Genomic DNA, 22332 nt, shown 5'->3' on the forward strand with positions numbered 1-22332 from the left:
TGGTAGTGCGGTTGTGAAACAGTTCTAGTTCACCGGAAGTGACGTACACGTAATCTGCTGAATGATGTGGCAAAAAATAAATTAGTGATTTAATTAAAGACTTTATACTACACTCAATATTTAAAACTCGTGCTTAAAAAGGTTGCTTGTCCAAAATATATTCGTGTATATTTCGAAAAATATTGGGTAGTCTCCGAAGTTCGACAAAATGGTTGAATGTTTTTTGTCCTTCGTCGTCTTGACGCTTCCGTGTTGAGGCTTTCCTGCGTTTCCGCCGCCATTGCGGGTTTGAGGACTTCAGCTCAGGGTCCGCTGATTTCCGTCTCGAGCAGTGGAGGAAAAAAATCAGTCATCCCTGGGACAGGACCGGCGCCAGTCGCATAACACCTCGAAACAACCTTCATCACTTCAAGTTTTTATATCTTTCTTGTTCGGCACGTTATTTTTTTTATTTTAATTCAGTGGCATTTGATTGCGGTGTCCGTTGAGGAGGTCGTAGTGAGTAGCTAGCTTAGCTATCTGGCCGGGAGAGCAGAAAACTAACCATGGCTCAGATCCTGCCTATTCGCTTTCAGGAGCACCTGCAGGTAAGATTCAGACAAATTCATATACAATAAAACACGAAGTATATATAAAAACCACGATTGGGTTTTTAACAAACTTCGAATGAGTCGGTTTGAGTTTGCTAGCATACCGAGTACGCCTTATGCTAGCTTGAAGGCTTGAGCCAAATGAATGACCTCCTATAGATTTCTAAAACGCTTAGCTACATCCCAGCGGCTAATACTCAGATTGACTATAAAATATAGAAAAACAACTGTTTGAATTATATGTACGCTATATTATCTGATGTTAGTGGGTTACATTTGCATGAGACAGAGCTGGAGTGCTAAAAGAGCGCTGGCTCAGCTGACTAGCTGAATGATTGACTCAGTAACTAGCCTGGGAAAATATCAGCCAGCGGCCCAGGCATCCTGATCACCGCTGTCACTGAAAAGAAGCTTATAAGCTTGATGTTGCTTGATCTGTTTGTCACCTTTTTCATGTTGTACACTGATCGTTAGCGTTTGTCACTTTATCTTTAATTAGATATGAGATCTGACGAGCAGATGTGTCATTGTAAATGCTGAAGTAAGGGTGTGTTGCTGTAAATGTTAATGCCTGAAGGTTATAAAGCCATTTTAGCCCTTTATTCTAAACACACACTGGAGGTGAACATCTGCAAAGGTGTGGTGAAGGAGTTGTGCATATGATTGCATTTATTTATTTATTTGTTTGTTTGTTTATTTTTTTCAAATCAAAATGCAAAATTCATGTTGCAAACTCAGCAATCCTCACTCCCAATTCTTTGGTTTGTCACTATTTCAGTGCTCATTTTCTGCCCATTCACTGCTAACAGATTTTTCCAGAAATCTGCTGAGTATTGCAGAATGTCAGCAGGATTTCCTGTACATACCACTGCTCCTGCCTCTATCGACTCTCAGTCTTGATGCCTTTTTTTTTTCTTTCCTTTTTTTCTTCCTCTCTTTCCCCCCTCTACCATCAGCTCCAGAACCTGGGCATTAACCCAGCGAACATTGGCTTCAGCACGCTCACTATGGAGTCGGACAAGTTCATCTGCGTGCGGGAAAAGGTCGGAGAGCAAGCGCAGGTTGTCATCATCGACATGAGCGACCCCAATTCGCCCATCCGCAGGCCCATCTCTGCGGATAGCGCAATCATGAACCCAGCCAGCAAAGTGATCGCCCTTAAAGGTAAGACACATTCCAGCCAGATTTCTAGGTGTTCTGCTTGTTATCTTAAAAAACTGTCTCTAGAACGTGACTGCATCATTTTTGGTTGCCCAATTTGTTATTATTAGCTTAACATTCTTGTGTACCATGTTTTGTGTCTCCAGGTTGCATACTGTTTATATATATATATATATAGATATATATACACATATATATACTGTATATAGTGTTCACACTTTTCCCACGTTTATGTTCATAATCACTGCTATGCCCGTTTTATTTTGTATAAAGTCTGCTCCTTGACACTTGCCTGCCTCTTGCAGTAATTTGATGTTAACAGTAGTCATAAAGTACTCATTGGAAATGTCTTGCTGTCATAAATGCTTTGTCTGTTTTTGCTTGTTTTTATTCTTCTTTTGTTCCTTACTGCTTTCTTATGTTTGCAGACGGTGAGTTCAATTTCATATATACTGAATTGTGCGGTTTTCTTGTGAACTGTGTGAGCTTTTCAGTAGCTAATGTATTGATGAGGGGGCGGGATTGCAGGTTTCACAAACAGCAATGTGAAATCTTTTTCACGACTGGAAAAATAAATAAGTGCAGAATCTCACTTTAGATGTAGGGAACCGCAGACTGAGATTTTGAGATTTTGCGAATAAAACACATTAAAGTGCTGAAATGCTGCACATTACTCAGTCACTGATAATGAGGTCTCAATTTTGTCATCAGTCAATCCAGTCTTGTACTGATTTTGCCATTGTTCTTGCAATACTTTCATTAAAATAGCGATATTTTCAGCTGTTAATGAGGTGCTCGTGAAGGCTAAGTGTGAGAACAGAAAGGTGAAGTCATAGCTTTCGTTCTGCCTGAGAAACTTTCGGTACTGTAACTCCTGTAGAGGCAACAGATTGCACTCGTTCCTCATGATGTCAAGGTCTGTGACAATGAATAGATTTTATAATTTTTTTTTTTTTTTACACTATCAATAGAAGCACAAATACAAATACAAATGTGAGATAATGTCATGGAGGCAGTCTGGTTCGATTTAATATTTTTTTGTTCAGACCTAATAGTGTCATGACCAGAGTAGTTCCAAATTTTCTGAATTGGAGTAATTGGGTAATCACTTTTTTTAAGCTGTGAAAGATCTAATACCACAGCATCACGGTAGAAGGTTAGAGAATTGGGCTAAACGCAGAGCAAAGGTTTGTGTGTGTGAATGTTTTTGCGGTGTTGGGTCTTGAGGTCTTCTTTGCACTGCAGCTGTTTGTCCTAAGTTACGCCGTGTGCACTTTCTCATGTCTTTGACACTTGAACACACATCATTTGTCTGTGTTGTGTGTTTAACACTAAATACAATTGTGTAGTCGTTGGATACGCCGACAAATCGTTCAAGCCTACTCCGATTTCTGAATTTCAGCGGCGAAAACCCTCCAGATTTTCAACATTGAAATGAAGAGCAAGATGAAGGCGCACACCATGACTGACGATGTGACATTCTGGAAGTGGATCTCCCTCAACACCGTAGCACTCGTAACGGACAACGCAGTCTACCACTGGAGTATGGAAGGCGACTCACAACCTGTTAAAGTGTTCGACCGGCATTCCAGCTTAGCAGGCTGCCAAATTATCAACTACCGCACCGACGCCAAACAAAAATGGCTTCTTCTTATTGGGATTTCTGCACAGGTAGGCCTCAGTTCAAGCAGTTCATGTATGTTTAAAATAAGGGTGTGGTGAGGAAATCTGGAAGTAATTAGGTCACAGACACTGTTTACTTTTACGTACATTTTTTGAAGTTGATGCTATGCTAGAACAAATTTGACGATTCTTAGTTACGTAACTATGACGTCCTGGATTCTTTCCCTGATAATCCATTAGCACTTTAGTTTCACATTAGTGCTTGGCTTTACATAAACCTTGTGAAGTTTAAATGATAAATTAGTTTCTAATTGTTTTTATATTTATTCCTTCGCAGCAAAACCGTGTGGTAGGAGCAATGCAGCTGTACTCTGTGGACAGGAAGGTGTCGCAGCCTATCGAGGGCCATGCTGCAGGTTTTGCTCAGTTCAAAATGGATGGAAATGCTGAAGAATCCACACTGTTTTGCTTTGCCGTTCGTGGGCAAGCAGGAGGAAAGGTCTAAAACTTTACTAGATTTCCTAAAATGACCTCAAAACGTTTATGAAATTATCTGTTGTTTGGTGAATTAAAAGCTCATATTTACAACCAATTTCCAGCTGCACATCATTGAAGTCGGAACACCTCCATCTGGCAATCAGCCTTTCCCGAAGAAAGCCGTAGATGTGTTCTTTCCACCAGAAGCCCAGAACGACTTCCCTGTTGCTATGCAGGTATTTTGTCCTTTGTAAACCGTTTTGTCATTCTGATTTTATCACATGTCGTTACAGGATGTTGAAAGAACAGATATGTTGTAAGCACTGTCCAAATTTAGCAAATTACAAGACACATTTCAATAACCAGTTGAATGATGTGTGTGTTCCTGTTCTAAGATATCAGAGATTATGGATGTCATTAAGGTTTGTTTTCGCTCGTGTAGATCAGCCCCAAGCAGGATGTGGTCTTTCTCATCACCAAATATGGCTACATCCACCTGTATGACCTTGAAACTGGCACTTGCATCTACATGAACAGGATCAGTGGGGAGACCATCTTCGTCACCGCTCCTCACGAGGCTACTTCTGGCATTATTGGAGTCAACAGAAAGGGACAGGTATTGTGTGGTTCTTTTTCTGGATTGTCAATAAAATATATGAATTTATCCCTCTAGGCTTTTGATTTGTAAGTCTATTCGCATGGACTGACACTGAGGACCTGGACGATTTGTTTCCATGCTGTAAACAGTAGACTCAAGCTGAAGACAGACTCGTGCTTGTCCCTCTGTTTACTGTAACGTGATGCTTCCAGGTGATGAATAATTTTCTAGCACAGGCTTCCGAGCCATGAAATATGCAGTGAGTGAGAAGAAAGATGACCACTCTTCTTTGTAGCTTTGCCTTCTTATTAAGTCTGCTTTTTTTGTGGTAGCCTATTCCCAACAGCATCAAGCCTTGAGAGTATGTAAAGCCTGCGTGTCTATTATATGTCTGTGTCTGTTTATGGGGCTCCATGCTACGACCTTGGAATCCAACGGTACCCAGAACTACAGTTGTGGCTGCCGGTGTACGACAGGCTCCAGCATTATGTGAACAGTGGGATGTGGTGATGAGATCCCTAATCCTCTTAATGTTTGGCTGTCCTGCAGCATGCTGCTACATGTGTTGCGGCACTGCAGGTTTTTTTTTTTTTTTTGTGTGTGTGTGTGTGGTAATGATAAACCAAAACCTTTGTGACCAATTTAATTTTAGTGCTTTCTATATTTAAATGTCTGAATATATTACTACTTCCGAAAGAGGTTATCTTGTGAAGGATATTTATAAACATGTCAAAGTCGATGCTGGAAGCGATGCCTTCGCCACCAACAAGTCTTGTGTTTCTTGTTACTAATTTGTATGTCAGAAAAAATGATTGGATAAAGAAAGCATTAAACTGATTCCGCTTAACAATAGAGAAAGCTACTTACATTTTCTCTAGCAAAAACAAATTAATTGTCTCATAAACAGCCCCAAGAGCATTTAATATAAATGCGTTTGGTGGTTTCTCTTCACTGAAAGCAGCATATGTTTCAAAATAGCTCTCAGTCTACATGAATTCTCTTGCCTTTGACCAGGTCTTGTTTACCGGGGATGTAAATATGAGGTTGCACACATAAAATCCCTTTGTCTTTCATCACCAAGGCAAAAGCAAAGATTCAGCAGAAAAAGACCCATAGACATTGACCTGAAGTCATTTAATGGGTATAAAGTTACCTAAACAGTTAAACATTAAGCACAATCAAAGCTATAATAAAGCTTCAAAAATCTCAAACGTTGCTAGAAAGTGGTCGCATGACCATGCCGCCCTCGTGAGCAGTGAGGATGATGGTGAAGGAGATGAAGTAGCCCCCAGAGATTTACAAAAAAAAAAAAAAAATTGGTTCTTAGAGTTGTTTAGTTTTCAAAATCCACTATTAGATGCCAGCTTCATAAAAAGCTGTGTAGAAGCATTGCACAAAATAAGCTGTTAATGTGAGCAACGTACAAAACGCAACAACTGGGTTTCACCAGGTGTTAGTACAGTTGGAATGTTGTATTGTGGTCAGATGACACCAAAACATTTTTGGCAGTGTAAACCATCATGGTGTTTGGTGAAAAAAAAACTGGTGACATTAAAAAGGTCTCAGGTGAGTAAAAGCACCTGATACCTGCTGTAAAATATCGTGGTGGGTCATTTGTTTTTGGGGCTATTTTATTAAAATTTCAGTATACACTCATAGGCCACTTTAACAGGAACACCTGTACACCTGCTCATTTATGCAGTTATCCAATCTGCCAGTCACGTGACTGCATAAAATCATGCAGATACAGATCAAGAGCTTCAGCTAATGTTCACATCAAAAATGAGAATGAAGAAAAAGTGTGATCTCTGTGCCTTTAACCATGGCATGGTAGTTGGTACCAGATGGGCAGGTTTGAGTATTTCAGAAACTGTTGATCTCCTGGGATTTCGCACACACACACACAACAGTGTCTAGGGTTTTCACTGAATGGTGTGAAAAACAAAAAACATCCTGTGAGTGGAGGGTCTTCAGGATGAAACACCTTGTTGATGAGAGAGATCAGAGGAGAATGACCAGACTGTTCTGAGCTGACAGGATGTCTATAATAACTCAAATAAGCACTCTTTACAACTGTGAACAGAAAAGCACCTCAGAACGCAAAACTCATCAAACTTTGAAGTGGATGAGCTACAACAGCAGAAGACCACATCAGGTTCTACTCCCGTGAGCCAAGAACAGGAATCTGAACCAATGTGGCCATTTTCCTCTGACCTCTCTTATCGACAAGGTGTTTCCACCCACAGAACTGTTGCTCACTCAATGTTTTTTTGTTTTTCGCACTATTCTGTGTAAAAACTCTAGAGATTGTTGTGTGTGAAATTCCCCGGAGTTTATGAAATACTCAGACCAGCTCATCTGGTGCTAACATCCATGCCACGATGAGTCTCAGAGACCATACTTTTTCTTCATTCTCATGTTTGATATGAACATTAACTGAAGCTCTTGATCTTTATGTGCATGATTTTATCTATTGCGCTGATGCCACATGATCAGCTGATTAGATAACTGCATAAATGTGCAGATGTACAGGTGTTCCTAATAAAATGGATGGTGAGTGTAAGTTAAAGTATCTTATGCTTGGAACATAATGATAATAATTTAGGTGCATATATTGCTTTACAAACTATTGTGTAGGGCGTAGTAGAGTTACAGTATCACAGCTCCAGGGTCCTCGGTTCAATCCTGAGCTCAGGTTACTGTCTGTGACTGTTTACTAACAAGGAGTCAACACAGCTCTCAATATGTCGGTCAATAACTGTCATTTTTAGTTGACAACTAAATATTAGTTATGGGGTTGGGGGGGAAAGATGACTAGTTACATATAAAATAATGGTAGGAATGATTTAAACAGTTAATATAAAAGAAACCAGTTAGTAAATCAATTACAATAACAATTACTTTGCAAATTACAATAAGAGAGTACAATTTTGAGGAAAAACCACTGAATCAGACATACTTGAAATAATGCACTGTCTGAATCGACACATCTTTTTGAACGGCTGTTAATGATGCAGCATAGTGCAGCATAACACACTGGGAGGAAACTGCTATCTACCCTTTTCTGCATATATATGATTGGCTAGTGTCGCTGTGATTGACAGGAGTGAGAGTATGCCATCCCTCCCACCCAGAGGGCACGGTCAGTTCTGCTCTCTTGGTTCCCAGCCACAGATGTCTGTAGCATCGTCAGGAATAGAACTTGTGATTTCCTGATGAATTAGTGGTAACCTTTTACCTAGTATCTGAGAGGTTTTTTTTTGTTTTGTTTTTGTTTTTTTTAAATCAGAGGCAAGACTGTCACTCTGTTTCACATTTGCACTTTGAGTGTGAAAACTGATCTTTGGTCTACTTGGTATACTTTGGTCTGTGGTTTGCTTCATGTGAACTTGGGTGTGAAAGTTAGTCATTTTTGGGCTGGGCGCTAAATTATGTAATTAGTTCCTTTTGTTATACTACTTTTAGTTTTGGGAAAGTAGAGGAGACAGAATGCCTTTTAAGTATATGGAGTGAAGAAAGTGGGCAGCTTACCTGAACTGTAAACTGTGTGAAGCAAATATGACCCTGTCATACCCAATCATAAAGTAATCATAAAGTAATCATTAACAATGGCAGTAAAGCAATTTGTGTAGCAAATTCTCCCATTTAGCAAAAATTGTAGCAGTGACCTTATAAAATTAAGCAGTCACTCAGAGAATGTGCCCTCGCTCAGATGAACCCTGAATCACTCCGGAGTATGGTCTCAAGTTTATGAGCCAAGTAAAGGTGCCCTAAATCTCTCTTCATTCATATGTGTATGTGGGTCATCCTCCCCTCTGCTTCCTGTAGAAGCTCATTGGTTGCTAGCATCTCCTCCACATTATGTAACACCTGCCTGTGTTTTTATTCAGGTGCTGTCGGTGTGTGTGGAGGAGGAGAACATCATCCCCTACATCACCAACGTCCTGCAGAACCCTGATCTGGCGCTGCGCATGGCCGTACGCAACAACTTGGCTGGCGCAGAGGAGCTCTTCGCACGCAAGTTCAACACTTTGTTCGCAGGGGGCAACTACTCTGAGGCTGCCAAAGTAGCCGCCAACGCACCAAAGGTATGACTTTATGACTTTGCACTGTTTTCCCATCTACTCCCATCTCCATCTGGAGTTTTTACATTTACTTTGTTGCTACTCAGGGCATTTTGCGGACCCCAGACACCATTCGGCGTTTCCAGAGTGTTCCCGCCCAGCCAGGCCAGACCTCTCCTCTGCTCCAGTATTTCGGCATCCTGCTGGATCAGGGCCAGCTCAACAAGTTCGAGTCCCTGGAGCTGTGCAGGCCTGTACTGCAGCAGGGCCGCAAACAGCTGCTGGAGAAGTGGCTGAAGGAAGATAAGGTAAGAGGCCTGAAGATTTCCTTTAAATTTACTTATTGGAAAGAAGTAGATTATGACTGACTGTCCTATGTCTTTCTAAATCCATATCTATTTTTGTTTCAGCTGGAGTGCTCTGAAGAGCTGGGTGATTTAGTGAAATCTGTGGACCCGACTCTCGCTCTCAGTGTCTATCTGAGAGCAAATGTCCCTAACAAAGTCATTCAGTGTTTTGCCGAGACCGGCCAATTCCAGAAAATTGTACTGTATGCAAAGAAGGTGGGTTGATTGCTGATAAAATTCAAACGATATACTGTTTTAGAATATAAATTCAAATGAAGTATTTGCCTGTTACCTATTGTATTGAATATACTCGCCTTTTGACTGCTGTTCCTATTGTGCTTACCTTTCCTGATTCCATATGTCCATATTGATGGATCAATAATTTACAATACACGACACACTTCCACTTAATATAAGTTTAGTTCCAGTTAGAGTTAAAAGGTTTTTATATGCTTAGTCCGGTCTTCTGTTCCTGCAGGTCGGTTACACTCCAGACTGGATCTTTCTGCTTCGAAATGTGATGCGGATCAGTCCTGAGCAGGGCCTGCAGTTCTCCCAGATGTTGGTGCAGGATGAGGAACCACTGGCTGACATTACCCAGGTGTCCCTTTTTTCTACAGTATTTTTCATATTCTTTTGTCGATTCTGTTAGAGTAATTTTTTCTGGTCTTTTCTGAAGTATGTGATGAGTAGAAATTGTGTTAATTGATACATGTTTTGTCTTTCTTCTCAGATTGTGGATGTTTTCATGGAGTATAACCTGATCCAGCAGTGCACTTCCTTCCTGCTGGATGCTCTAAAGAACAACCGACCCACTGAAGGCCCACTGCAGACACGGCTGCTGGAGATGAACCTGATGCATGCTCCTCAGGTCATTTTTCTCCTTCTCCTTCCTCCTGTTTCTTTCTCATTTACATTGACCTGGACATTTGATAAGCGTCTCCTTATTGTGTAGATCAACGATGTGTTTGCGTGAAGTTTTTTTTTTGGTTGTGTTTGCAGGTGGCTGATGCTATTTTGGGAAACCAAATGTTCACCCACTACGACCGAGCCCATGTGGCCCAGCTTTGTGAGAAAGCCGGATTGCTGCAGAGAGCCCTGGAACACTACACTGACCTGTATGACATCAAACGTGCTGTGGTGCACACCCACCTGCTCAACCCCGAGGTACTCACTGAAGATGCTGTGTACTCTTCCATCAGCCTTCACTCATGAACCATTATTTAATTTATTTATCTCAGGAAATGCTTTTAATGCAAATGGTCCTTTACTGTGATGCAAAAATCATAATGCAAGAGACCAAAATGATATGATATATGGAAAAGAGCCAAGTGGAACAGTATATTTGAAGGTCCTCTAAAGTGCCCAGGTGTATAGAGTGCTGCATCTGAAGGCACTGATCTTTCCAGGTCAGAATAAACCTGAGGCACATTGAGCACGAGGTGACTGTGTTGTAATGGACACTGACTTGTCAGTGTAAATGTGATGTGATGTATGGAGGTAGATTATGAAGAAACCAATACCACTAGACTTCATGCACTGAGAGTGCTTTCACACCTATTAGCTTACAGGGTATGAAACAGGGTATGAAATTAATACTTTTGGTATTTGTTTGCTATTTGGTTTGTTTTAAACTAATTAAACAAACCATAAAGCAGAAAAGAAGTTGGCTTAGGGCTGTATAGGACTGAAAGCATTTTCATAAAAATCTTTTATTTATGAGCTGAATAATTATGGGAAGCAGCCCTTGTAGTGCAGGTAGCACTCACAAAATACACTTGAACACGGAGAACATGTTTGGTGCCAAACAGATTATTAGATAATTACATGAATAACTCGTTTGAAAGGTTTTGTTCATTTGCATATGTGCTTGAAAACATCTTGAAAGCATTTTTGCAGCCCTACAGCTCTGTCCTTGAGGTTATGCCGCATGGTTCAGTTTAGCTGCTTGCGTTTACAGAGGGATGTCGCCCACAACTCAAAATACATGCCAATCTTCGTTCACTTCCAACATTTAGGATGATTCAGGGTCAGATCACTAGAGTGCACTAAGCATGCAGCTGAGTGCAATTTGTCTGTTCTGATCGGCCAAAATGAAGCATACTGAGAGGAAGAATGCAAGACATTCTACATATGTGAAAGTGCCCTTAGAGAACACAGTCCTATTTTTGAATTTAAAACACAATGATAGGAGTTATAAGTCTGGAAGCTTAATTAATGAACAGCTTGAAGATGTTTTTGTACAGCATAGTCAAGCTGCTGCTTTATTTGCACTCGAATTGAGGCCTAGGAGTCTCAGGATATCAGTTCTGACTCATTTCACTGATGGCTACTTCGTCCTTGCTTGAGAGAGCTTTGTTTTATTTGCATTCAGATACATGCAGTTTGTAAGTAAGCAAGTGGAACATGTTTTGTCTGCAGTGGCTGGTGAACTTTTTTGGCTCACTGTCAGTGGAGGACTCTCTGGAGTGCCTGAGAGCCATGCTCTCGGCCAACATCCGCCAGAACCTGCAGATCTGCGTCCAGGTGGCCTCCAAATATCACGAGCAGCTCACCACCCAGTCCCTCACCGAGCTCTTTGAGTCTTTCAAGAGCTTCGAAGGTAAGCTTTTGTTTCTAAATGTCTTATTATAGTAGTCAAACCCCAGTTAAAATAGATATTTCAGGACATTAATATGGCTGAATGTGTGGTTTGCAGGTCTGTTCTATTTCCTTGGCTCCATCGTGAACTTCAGTCAGGATCCAGAGGTCCATTTCAAGTACATCCAGGCAGCCTGTAAAACTGGACAAATCAAAGAGGTGGAGAGAATCTGCAGAGAGAGTAACTGCTACGATGCTGAGCGTGTGAAGAATTTTCTTAAGGTGTGAAACAAGAACCTCCTAATTAGGTTTTGCAGCTCATTTTGTTCAGGGATATGTCAATTTTTGCACCTAATTTCATTTTCTATTTTTTTTTATTATTATTTTTAAATCCTGATATTGAATCTTTATCATATGCAGGAAGCTAAACTGACTGATCAGCTGCCTCTCATCATCGTGTGCGACCGCTTTGACTTTGTCCACGACCTGGTCCTTTATCTGTACCGCAACAATCTGCAGAAGTACATTGAGATTTACGTGCAGAAGGTAAACCCCTCTGGCCACAAAAGTGTCAGTAGCTCAGACAAAACCTTGTGCCTTAAAGTGTGAGCATTTTATTTATTTATTTTTTGCGTATCAGGTGAACCCCAGCCGCTTACCTGTGGTTATTGGTGGCCTGTTGGATGTGGACTGCTCAGAGGACGTCATTAAGAACCTGATCCTGGTGGTCCGAGGACAGTTTTCCACCGATGAGCTGGTGGCTGAGGTGGAAAAGAGGAACAGGTATGTCATTCCTATATCAGTTCTCTCATAGGCCCAATTCTACTATACAACAAAAAGGTGTTCTGACCTGGTGTGCCATATTTTTTCACGCTAGACTGAAGCTGCTGCTGCCCTGGCTGGAAGCCCGTATTCATGAGGGATGTGAAGAACCTGCTACCCACAATGCCCTGGCCAAGATCTACATCGACAGCAACAATAACCCTGAGCGATTCCTCAGAGAGAACCCGTACTACGACAGCCGTGTGGTGGGCAAGTACTGCGAAAAGAGGGACCCCCATCTGGCTTGTGTGGCTTATGAGAGAGGACAGTGTGACCAAGAGCTTATTAATGTAAGGAACTGAGCCTACTTGCATAGTTGTCCTGAACTGATGTTAAGATTTCTTATGTTCATTAATTGATGGTGAAATGCGTCTTTGAGCTGATTTCATACACTGATATGGTGAAGTAGAACTTTTCATTAAAACACGTCTTGTCCCATTCGCAGGTATGCAATGAAAACTCCCTCTTCAAGAGTCTGTCTCGGTATTTGGTGCGTCGTAAGGACCCTGAGCTGTGGGCCAGTGTTCTCCTGGAGAGCAACCCTTACAGAAGGCCACTGATAGATCAGGTACACAAGCGTCTCTGCTGGAAATGTATCTTGGCTTCTCACGAATTACAGCTTGAATTGTTAAGAAGAAATTTTTATCCAGAATTAAATCCTTGTCTCGTCGGCCTTCTCTTCCCTCACAGGTGGTGCAGACTGCTCTCTCGGAGACTCAGGACCCAGAAGAGGTGTCTGTTACAGTCAAAGCCTTCATGACTGCTGATCTGCCTAATGAGCTGATTGAGCTTCTTGAGAAGATTGTTTTGGATAACTCTGTTTTCAGTGAGCACAGGTTAGTTTGCAGTTGGCCACCAAATGTTTTCCATGTCTGCTACATACCACTGTTGTTGTTGGTTTCAATATTTACTCTGTTGCTGCTCAGGAACCTTCAAAACCTTCTGATCCTGACGGCCATCAAAGCTGATCGCACTCGCGTAATGGAGTACATCAACCGCCTGGACAACTACGATGCCCCTGACATTGCCAACATCGCCATCAGCAACGAACTCTTTGAAGAGGCTTTTGCCATCTTCAGGAAGTTTGATGTCAACACATCTGCAGTGCAGGTCAGTCACAAGGATCCGTTTTTGCTCAAATGCCTTAAAGCTGCCTTTGGGCCTCAGATTGACTCTCTCTCTCGTCGTTTTTATGTGGCAGGTTCTGATTGAGCACATTGGCAACCTGGACCGGGCCTATGAATTTGCTGAACGCTGCAATGAGCCTGCAGTGTGGAGCCAGTTGGCTAAAGCTCAGCTGCAGAAAGGTCTGGTAAAGGAAGCCATCGATTCCTACATCAAGGCTGATGACCCATCAGCATACATGGAAGTGGGACATGCTGCAGCCCAAAGTGGTAAGTGCAGCCAAACAAAAAACATCAAATGTATCCTTACCCACAGACTGAGTAGTGTGTGCAAAGTGTACACAAAAATGTAAAAATTTTAATGAGACAAAAATGTCTCATTAAAAAAAAAAAAAAGTCCATATAAATCAGTCGTTAAGTAATAATACATTATCTAGTGTTCAAGCAAATCAGCAAATAGAGATCATATTTGGCCGATGCTGTAAGCCTCCAGTCTAGTTCAGGTTCAGTATTATCTCTGCATTATACTACTGTTCCTCTCGCTATAGAAATATGAACATCTTGTTTATCACATTGTTTATCACATTGTTTATCACACTGTTTATCACACTGTTGCTAAAGAAATTGCATGTGAAAATCATTAGTTTAACCTCAAAGCAGTGTGTGCAGCAAAATTGTTGCTACTGTGTGGAAATTGTAATGAGGAAAAAAATAACAAGTCTAATAATTTTTTTTATCTGTCTGTTTAAATTTAATAGCCTTTTATAGACTAAACGTTTTATATTATGGTGACTCATGAGTTGTGATTTCCACAGGGAACTGGGAGGATTTGGTCAAGTTCTTGCTGATGGCACGTAAGAAGGCTCGTGAGTCATATGTAGAGACTGAACTGATCTTCGCATTGGCTAAAACCAACCGGCTGGCTGAACTGGAGGAGTTCATCAACGGCCCAAACAACGCCCACATCCAGCAAGTATGAGCCTTTTTGTAGCTTGGACACTGCCCTTTAAGACTGCAAGCTTGTAATATGCTATAGATAACTAGATCTTCTTTCTGATTTTCTTTATATCCTTTAGGTTGGTGATCGATGCTATGATGAGAAGATGTATGAGGCAGCTAAGCTGCTGTATAACAACGTGTCCAACTTTGGCCGCCTGGCTTCCACTCTGGTCCACCTGGGAGAGTACCAGGCTGCTGTGGACGGAGCACGCAAGGCCAACAGCACACGAACCTGGAAGGAGGTGAGAGCACACATGCCCACACACACACGCACTCCCAAACAGTTCTCACCTAATTGCTGTGTGTTTGTGGATAATAACTGGTTATTTTCCTCAGCAGGAGCTTTGTAGGTTTATTTTAATGAAGGCTTTTGCCATCTATTGTTTTGTTTTTTGTTTACTGAGTGAGATGTTACCTTTTCCCAGGTCTGTTTTGCCTGCGTAGATGGGAAGGAATTCCGTCTGGCACAGATGTGCGGCTTGCACATTGTTGTCCATGCTGATGAACTTGAGGAGCTCATTAACTACTACCAGGTGAGCAGTTTTAATCTCCCCTTCTTTTCATAACCTAGATGTTAATAGTACATTAGGGTTCCTTTATATGTCCTACAGCAGGAATGTTAATTGGTGGATGTAATTTTGCTTTCAGGACCGTGGCTATTTCGAGGAGCTGATCACCATGTTGGAGGCGGCTCTGGGGCTTGAGCGTGCTCACATGGGCATGTTCACTGAGCTGGCCATCCTCTATTCCAAGTTCAAACCACAGAAGATGAGGGAGCACCTGGAACTCTTTTGGTCCAGAGTCAATATTCCCAAGGTAAAATAGCTATTTGAATATATAGACTATATAGCTATATACAGCTATAGACTATTGAATAAGAATAATGCTATCCCTTTATGTGTATGTCCATTTCTACACTATTAAAAGAAGAGCGATCTCTTACAAATCCAAAAAGCATAATTAGATTGTGTTACAAAGGCATGAAGCACAGATGACGTGTATTAATGCAGGTGTCCTTCTGTTTATTTAACTATATGTATAGGAATGTTATGCAAGTATGGTTGATGGTGCTTTATAGTGTTATGTTGTTCTGTGCTCTAGGTCTTGAGGGCAGCAGAACAGGCTCATCTGTGGGCTGAGCTGGTCTTCCTTTATGACAAATATGAAGAATACGATAACGCTATCATCACCATGATGAACCACCCTGCAGATGCCTGGAAGGAGAGCCAGTTCAAAGACATTGTCACTAAGGTACTGCAGTTGCTCCTGATTTGTTCTGTGGGGGGGAAACATTTTAATGCCTGTGATACATTTTAACAGCATCTCTTATATTTTGTGTTCTTTTTTCCCCCCCTGTGTTTATTTTATTGTTATATTTTCAGGTGGCTAATGTGGAACTGTATTACAAAGCCATCCAGTTCTATCTGGAGTTCAAGCCTCTGCTGCTGAACGATTTGCTCATCGTCCTGTCCCCAAGGCTTGATCACACACGCGCTGTTAACTTCTTCACTAAGGTATTTCGTGTTTCTTAGCATCATGTGGAAGCTGTGTTTGATATTAAAAGCACAGATTTATCCTGATTTGTTTTTTTTTTTTCCTATTTTAATTCATCTTTCAGGTTAAACAGCTGTCTCTGGTTAAACCATACCTGCGATCTGTACAGAACCATAACAACAAATCAGTCAATGAAGCACTAAACAATCTCTTCATAATAGAGGAGGACTACCAGGTAGGAGGTCTAGAGCACATTCTCTTAGGTTTATTGCTTTCTTGGGGCTAGTGTTAAATCTTTTTCTGGTTGATCTTGTGTTTCACACAGGCTCTGCGTACATCCATCGATGCCTATGACAACTTTGATAACATATCTCTGGCCCAGAGCCTGGAGAAGCATGAGCTCATTGAGTTCAGGAGAATTGCTGCCTACCTTTTCAAAGGCAACAACCGCTGGAAGCAAAGTGTGGAACTCTGCAAGAAGGATAAGCTCTACAAGGTTTACTAAACAATTATTTATATTTTATGTGAACATGCTCAGGCGTGACACGTTTTAGTTGTACAACGTGTACACTTCACTATTTAAGCCCTGATTTTCCAGTCACAGACTTAAGAGATGTGAAAACCTGTCAGTCAAATCATCCGTTTAAGATGTGTTCCTTTTATGTGTGAGAAAGTGAGAGTTCACACCTCTGCATTTTCAGAAAAAATCATTTAGTGTGAGCAGTGTATGATGAGCCACCAGTCCAAGAAATAATATGGACGGTATAATTTAGCCATAGTATGATGATACTCTGAGTTTAATACATTAACCGTCATGTTACACTCAAGTGGTAAATAGTAATTTGTAAAAAAAAATCAAACCAGTGCACAGCAGTTATATGGCTAGAGTTTTATATCATACTTTCAAAGGTTGCAGTGGCCATGATCTTTATACTTAGCAAGGAGATTTTAAAAATGAGAGTTTTGTTCATCAGTGTTTTATTTAATCATGTGACTTCTCAGCTCTTATGTGCTGTGAAACAGCTACCTTTACAAACAGAACATGAAAAAGAAATTGAGTGTAGATTAGCTTCAACCCTGTGAACCTTATAAGCAGGAGCCAATAGAAAACAAGAGTGCTGTGGTCTCTGTTTTGTGGGAGGAAAAAGAAAATGGAGGAACTGCTTACACAGTAGTGGTTTTATTAGCTATACAAGTTGTTCACTAAAGCACAAGATAATATCACACCAGGACTTCCCATAAATGAGAGTTTTGTAGTGTGAACTTTACTGAGCAATGTACCATGCTGTGTGTGTGTGCACTGCAGGATGCCATGCAGTATGCGTCAGAGTCGAAGGATACAGAGCTGGCTGAGGAGCTGCTGCAGTGGTTCCTACAGGAGGAGAAGAAGGAGTGCTTTGCTGCCTGTCTCTTCACATGCTATGACCTCCTGCGGCCCGACGTGGTGCTGGAGACGGCCTGGAGGCACAACATCATGGACTTCTCCATGCCCTACTTCATCCAGGTCATGAGGGAGTACCTCAGCAAGGTGAGCCACCACACTCTGCAGCTCTAGTCTCACATAACCACAGTGTATACTGTGTAGTGTTGAAGTACACTGACCACATGATCCAAAAGCGCTCAAGCTGGGGGTCAAACATGCATCTCTTTGATCTATTTTTAATGCGGTTAAAAAAAAAAAAAAGCACACCATGATAGATTTCATTTGTTTCATTTACTAATTATATCATTACAATTGCATCTCCTCACTCTCTCCATGAAAACCAAAGTTTGTTTCTTCGTGGTGTTTGTTTGGGGTTTTGCTTTGCAAGTACAGGGAGTCTTCAGAGCTATATTACACCACAGCTATTGTAAGACTTTGCTAAAGAAAAGCAAAATCTGTCATATTTATTACGTCTCTGTAAATACGCCAAACAAACCCTAATAGGCGCTAAATTACTTTCAGTTAAATACAAAAACCTTTACGGGTGTAAACACCCCAAAGTAATTGGCATCAGGTATGAACTGCAAAAGTTCACTGTGAAATTTGAGGAATTGTGTGTAGTTATGTATTACATGTAATTTTATTTCATACTTTCTGTGATTTTTCTCCTGCTATATATTTCTGGTGACACTACTGCTGATTTCTGCATTTGTTCTCTTCTTGCATTTTCAATGCTGGTCTGTTGAGTCTGCTTTATTTTCTTAAGCTGCTACTCTTAAATTCCCTTTCAGGTTGATGCAATTAAGGAAAAGGTGAAGGCTGCCTCTTATTCCCTTTTAACCTGTGTAGTTTTGAAGGACTGAAACTTCGGGAAACTGCATGAGTTTTTCTTCCCCCCCTCCCATATCACTCTGCTGCTTTTAAAACACACCTTGACTAGACTTTCCTCCAAGTTTCCTCTAGAGTACTGACCATGTGTCGAGCAGATGCTGCAGTAGCGAGCAACTTTCTGACCTGTAGATGAAGAGCTATCATTAACATCACTGAACTGCAGTCTATTATTGGCTCCTCATGCAGCCGCCATTTAGCCTGCTCAAACGAATACGCAGTGTGTCAGTGGTGTATTGGTTTCCATACCCTGAGTAAAAGATCGTTCCCTTTTAAATCGGCTGTGCTTTAAATTCCTCCACTAATCCGGGTGTAGACTGCAATGCAGGTGATTTAGCTGTGAGGAAACCCTGGAAGAAGTGACCACATTTTCAGGATTCTTTGAGTAATTACTATGTGACCTCTCTGAAATCTCAAATCTACAATAATGAGAAAGTGTGGTCCTTCAGTAGCGTATGCTGTGGAGATTTTACACGCATGTGTTTTACATTGTCACCAGTAGCACCTTTTGAGACGTTAGGGAACATGGCTGTTGGCTGTGCCTGCGTTTGGAAGCCGTGAATGGCTGTATGAATCCATCTCACCCTGTCACTCCTTCTTCACTCTTCTACTCTGCCTCTCTTTCATGCACAACTTTGTAACTAAACAAATAACAGCTACTCCTCTGGCATGTTTTTCCCTACTTCTCCAGTGAAAATTTTGACTTTTGCTGATCTTTTTCAAGCCTGCTCAACAACATTTCCATCGAACGTAGTGTCAACACCAGTTGTATGTAGAGAACTGAACCCATCATGAAGCATGCACTCATCCTAAGCAGCGGCAACCCTTGATTACTGTGCTGTAGTTGAACTATCAAGGTCTCCTATCAAGGGTTTCCTATGTAACTAATTAATTTTGTCACGGGCAACGATATGACCATTCATTATTTATGTAAGAGGTGTAAGTTTCCTTTTTTTTTTCTTTTTTCTTTTTCTTTTCTTTTCCCCCTAATAAAACCTCCAATTGATGATAATTACAGGACTGTCTTTGGAGCCCCTGTTCTTATACACCAAATGTGTGTTAATATCAGATTCACCTTACCTCACCTATCATCAGCCACTTAAGCTCTGTTTAGGTGACGGGGTTCTGTTTTCTACATATGCACAGTTTATTAAAATGAATTGCTCAGTGGCTGATTGGGGGGGACCATCAAACTTTACCAAGCCAAAGTCAGATGTTTTGTATTGCACTTTGTAAGCCCAAACTATATGCCATTTCATGTCATGGTGTTGGCATACACAGAAATGAGATGAATCTTCAGTAGGATCCATGCTCACCAGCAGTTCTGGACTGTTCTGGAAGGAGCTTGGTGTGTGCCCTTGCACTCTGCTTTAAAAGCATTTGCACCTTGGTTTAAGCTTGGCTTTAAGCATCTGCCATGAATGGTCCCATCCATCAGTCATTTTCTTTGTTGACAAGGAGGGCCAGTCAGTTGTGTTTCATTTTCTTGCCACTGGGTGGCAGCCTTTTTCTTAGTTATCTTTCTTCTGTCTCTGTCTCCCATTCAGGTTGATAAGCTGGATGCGTCCGAGTCTTTGAGGAAAGAGGAGGAGCAGGCCACAGAGGCACAACCCATTGTTTATGGTATGATTTCATTACTCTTTTACGTCACTAAATGATGGTATTCGGTTGGATTTAATGTTTTGAATGAATGGTGTGACTGTTTGTCATCGTTTTCAAATGACAAGCATGTAGATGATACAAGATAACGGTCTAGATTTTTTACGCCACTCATAACCAGAGAAATAAAAAAAAAACCCTACTCCCTGTTAAACCTTTTCCATTTATATTTTTGATTAAATGTAACATGGTCTTAACTGCTTCATATGTTCCTCCTTGCTGCCCCTCCCCCCACCACCTGCTGCACTGCACACAAACTGAGGATGTGGTGTAGTTGTTGGTAGGCTCTACTTTTACATATAGGAATACTAATTTGCTTGAACATATGCTAGACAATCTTTGCAGAATATGGAATACAAAGTGATTAAACGGAGCAAAATACGGTGCAGTGCAGTACAAAAAAAATCTGTTTAATAACTCTATTGCCAGTACAACGCATAATCACCTCGCATTGAAACACTTTTGAAACTGGGGACACTAGCAAGATCCAAATAACAGGATTTGTTGCACCACAAGTCAAAGGCGAAATGCAATTCAGACACTTTGTGCTTTTTCGCTGAGAGTGCAATCATAATGCATAAACCTTCAGGAGAAGATCAAACCTACAGCAGTTGCTTATTTTCCACAGTTTTAAATAATGCACCTGACTTGCTTGTCATATTTCTGACTTAGAAATAAGTTGTTAGTTGCTGCTTTTTTTTTTTTTTTTTAAATAAAGCCTAATCAATTGGGCATCCAGGTAAGCGTACTGTATAACTGAGCAGCACATTAGAGTTTTCACTTGCAGGGTGGATTAGATAATGAATTTATTATTTGTTCACCCCAAATGTGTAATTTAGCACAACTGTCTGTTTGATTGTGCCTCCTCAAAAGGAGTTATTCCTCAGCTGAACAGTTTTTAAAATTATTTTTGTATATGAAAATGCCTAAAACCAAGATGCACATGTGACACATTCGATGAATTCGAGTTTTTTTTTTTTTTTATATATACACCAGTTTGTTCTTTTTGGAATGCACCACTATCATGTGTAGGTATTTAAAAATAAAAAAATCGGTTAAAAGCGGTTAAGTAAACTAGGAAAAAGGGGCTGACTCACAATATTACAGAATTACACAATTTTTTGGAATGTTGCTCAAACTGTGTTACACTTGTGTTACAGGCACACCCCAGCTGATGCTCACCGCAGGACCAAGCGTCGCCGTTCCTCCTCAACAGCCTTACGGCTACGGCTACGGCGCCCCCGCTGGCTACGGTCAGCCAGCGCAGCCCGGCTTCGGCTACGGCATGTAGAGCCGTCCCTCGCCTGCATTTCTCATCGTCCGTCTCTCCTTCAGTTCCTCCCCCTGCTCATTGTGCTTTATTCACAGAAGTGTTGCAAAATCAGACTTGTGCATTTAAAATGATTCTCTATAAAATGCATTGAAGGACTTCCTTTTTATTTGAGTTATTAAAGAAAGTAATTCCTTTTTATGTTACATTCCATATTCAAGCTTACTTATATAACAGATTTTGTGTCCTTAATGATTTTTTTTTTTTTTTTTTTTTTTTTAAGTGGGGGAATTGGTGACGTATGTACGTGAAATTTTGAGAACAGCAATTAACCTTATTAACACATGTTGTGAAGCATCTGATTTGCACTCTATCATGAGAGGGGAAAAAAAAAAACTAATGTAGAATCTCCTAATTTTGATGTGCTGTATGTGAACGCTTACACTGTCTGTATAATGCACTTCATTATTGTATATTCTGGATAAAAAAAAGTTTAAAAAAAAAAAAAAAACAATATTTGAAGCATATGCATCCATTTAGCAACACTAAGTAATAATCAGATATTCTACACAGGTATGTAGCTGTATGGAATTTTATGTGCATACAGACATATGATTATAGAAAGCAATTTTAATCCCTTAACATGAAACTATACTCATCGAGTGTGTCAGCGTTGGCCTCCTTTCATTCACTCCATGTGTAATGGGCGATCTCCTGTTGTGTTCTCTACAGTGCTCTTGTGTGATTTCCATAAAATGAGCAAGGGATAAAAGATTCTTCTTCTGACCTCTGTGTGTGTTTACTCACCATGCATCTTCCCCGTATTTGAGGTTTGTGTATGCCTGGTGTTGTGATGTTCTAGCTTATGTTCTAGCTTTGTTTGGAGTGTACAGAAGAACGGATGTGTCGAATCGGATGCTGCGCTCGTCCTGTAAGTTCTGTTGCGTGCAGTCTTCTGCACTCGGAACGAGCAGCTAATACATTTACAGGATTGTGAACGTTTTTGGTGGCTTTGATTGTAAACTTGCTCACATTAAAGTTGAAAAATCATCTAATCACTGAATCCTCCATCTGGTCTTATTGTCTTGCAATGCATGTAAAACACTCAGGATAAAAAAATAATTAAAGAAGAAAAATCTAGGACTCAGGGACGAGGAGCAGAATGGTTCCCTGAAATTATTTATGATTATTAAAACCAACAAGAATAAGTTGG

The 22332-nt window shown here is 40.8% G+C and overlaps 1 protein-coding gene across 2 annotated transcripts; it reads left to right on the forward strand.

Moving 5' to 3' along the window:
• The first annotated feature begins 88 nt into the window (after positions 1 to 88).
• cltcb (clathrin, heavy chain b (Hc)) lies at positions 89 to 22174 on the forward strand. 2 transcript variants are annotated; one of them, XM_026924928.3, is made up of 33 exons: positions 89 to 587; positions 1547 to 1754; positions 3154 to 3422; positions 3712 to 3873; positions 3974 to 4087; positions 4294 to 4467; positions 8340 to 8537; positions 8621 to 8821; positions 8924 to 9076; positions 9339 to 9461; positions 9594 to 9731; positions 9863 to 10027; positions 11282 to 11462; positions 11559 to 11722; positions 11861 to 11986; positions 12081 to 12223; positions 12318 to 12552; positions 12708 to 12830; positions 12953 to 13098; positions 13189 to 13372; positions 13464 to 13656; positions 14202 to 14359; positions 14463 to 14627; positions 14811 to 14918; positions 15034 to 15201; positions 15487 to 15636; positions 15768 to 15899; positions 16004 to 16114; positions 16205 to 16375; positions 17186 to 17407; positions 18094 to 18114; positions 19738 to 19813; positions 21010 to 22174. In XM_026924928.3, the coding sequence occupies exons 1-33, from the start codon at positions 546 to 548 to the stop codon at positions 21138 to 21140; spliced, it is 5055 nt and encodes a 1684-aa protein (XP_026780729.1). In that variant the 5' UTR covers positions 89 to 545; the 3' UTR covers positions 21141 to 22174. The 2 variants fall into 2 exon arrangements, with proteins under 2 accessions (XP_026780729.1, XP_026780731.1); XM_026924930.3 differs by lacking the exon at positions 18094 to 18114 and having other exon boundaries at positions 90 to 587.
• Positions 22175 to 22332: the final 158 nt, after the last annotated feature.

This window comes from Pangasianodon hypophthalmus, chromosome 14 (assembly GCF_027358585.1).
Source record: "Pangasianodon hypophthalmus isolate fPanHyp1 chromosome 14, fPanHyp1.pri, whole genome shotgun sequence".
In the NCBI taxonomy this organism is placed as follows: Eukaryota; Metazoa; Chordata; class Actinopteri; order Siluriformes; family Pangasiidae; genus Pangasianodon; species Pangasianodon hypophthalmus.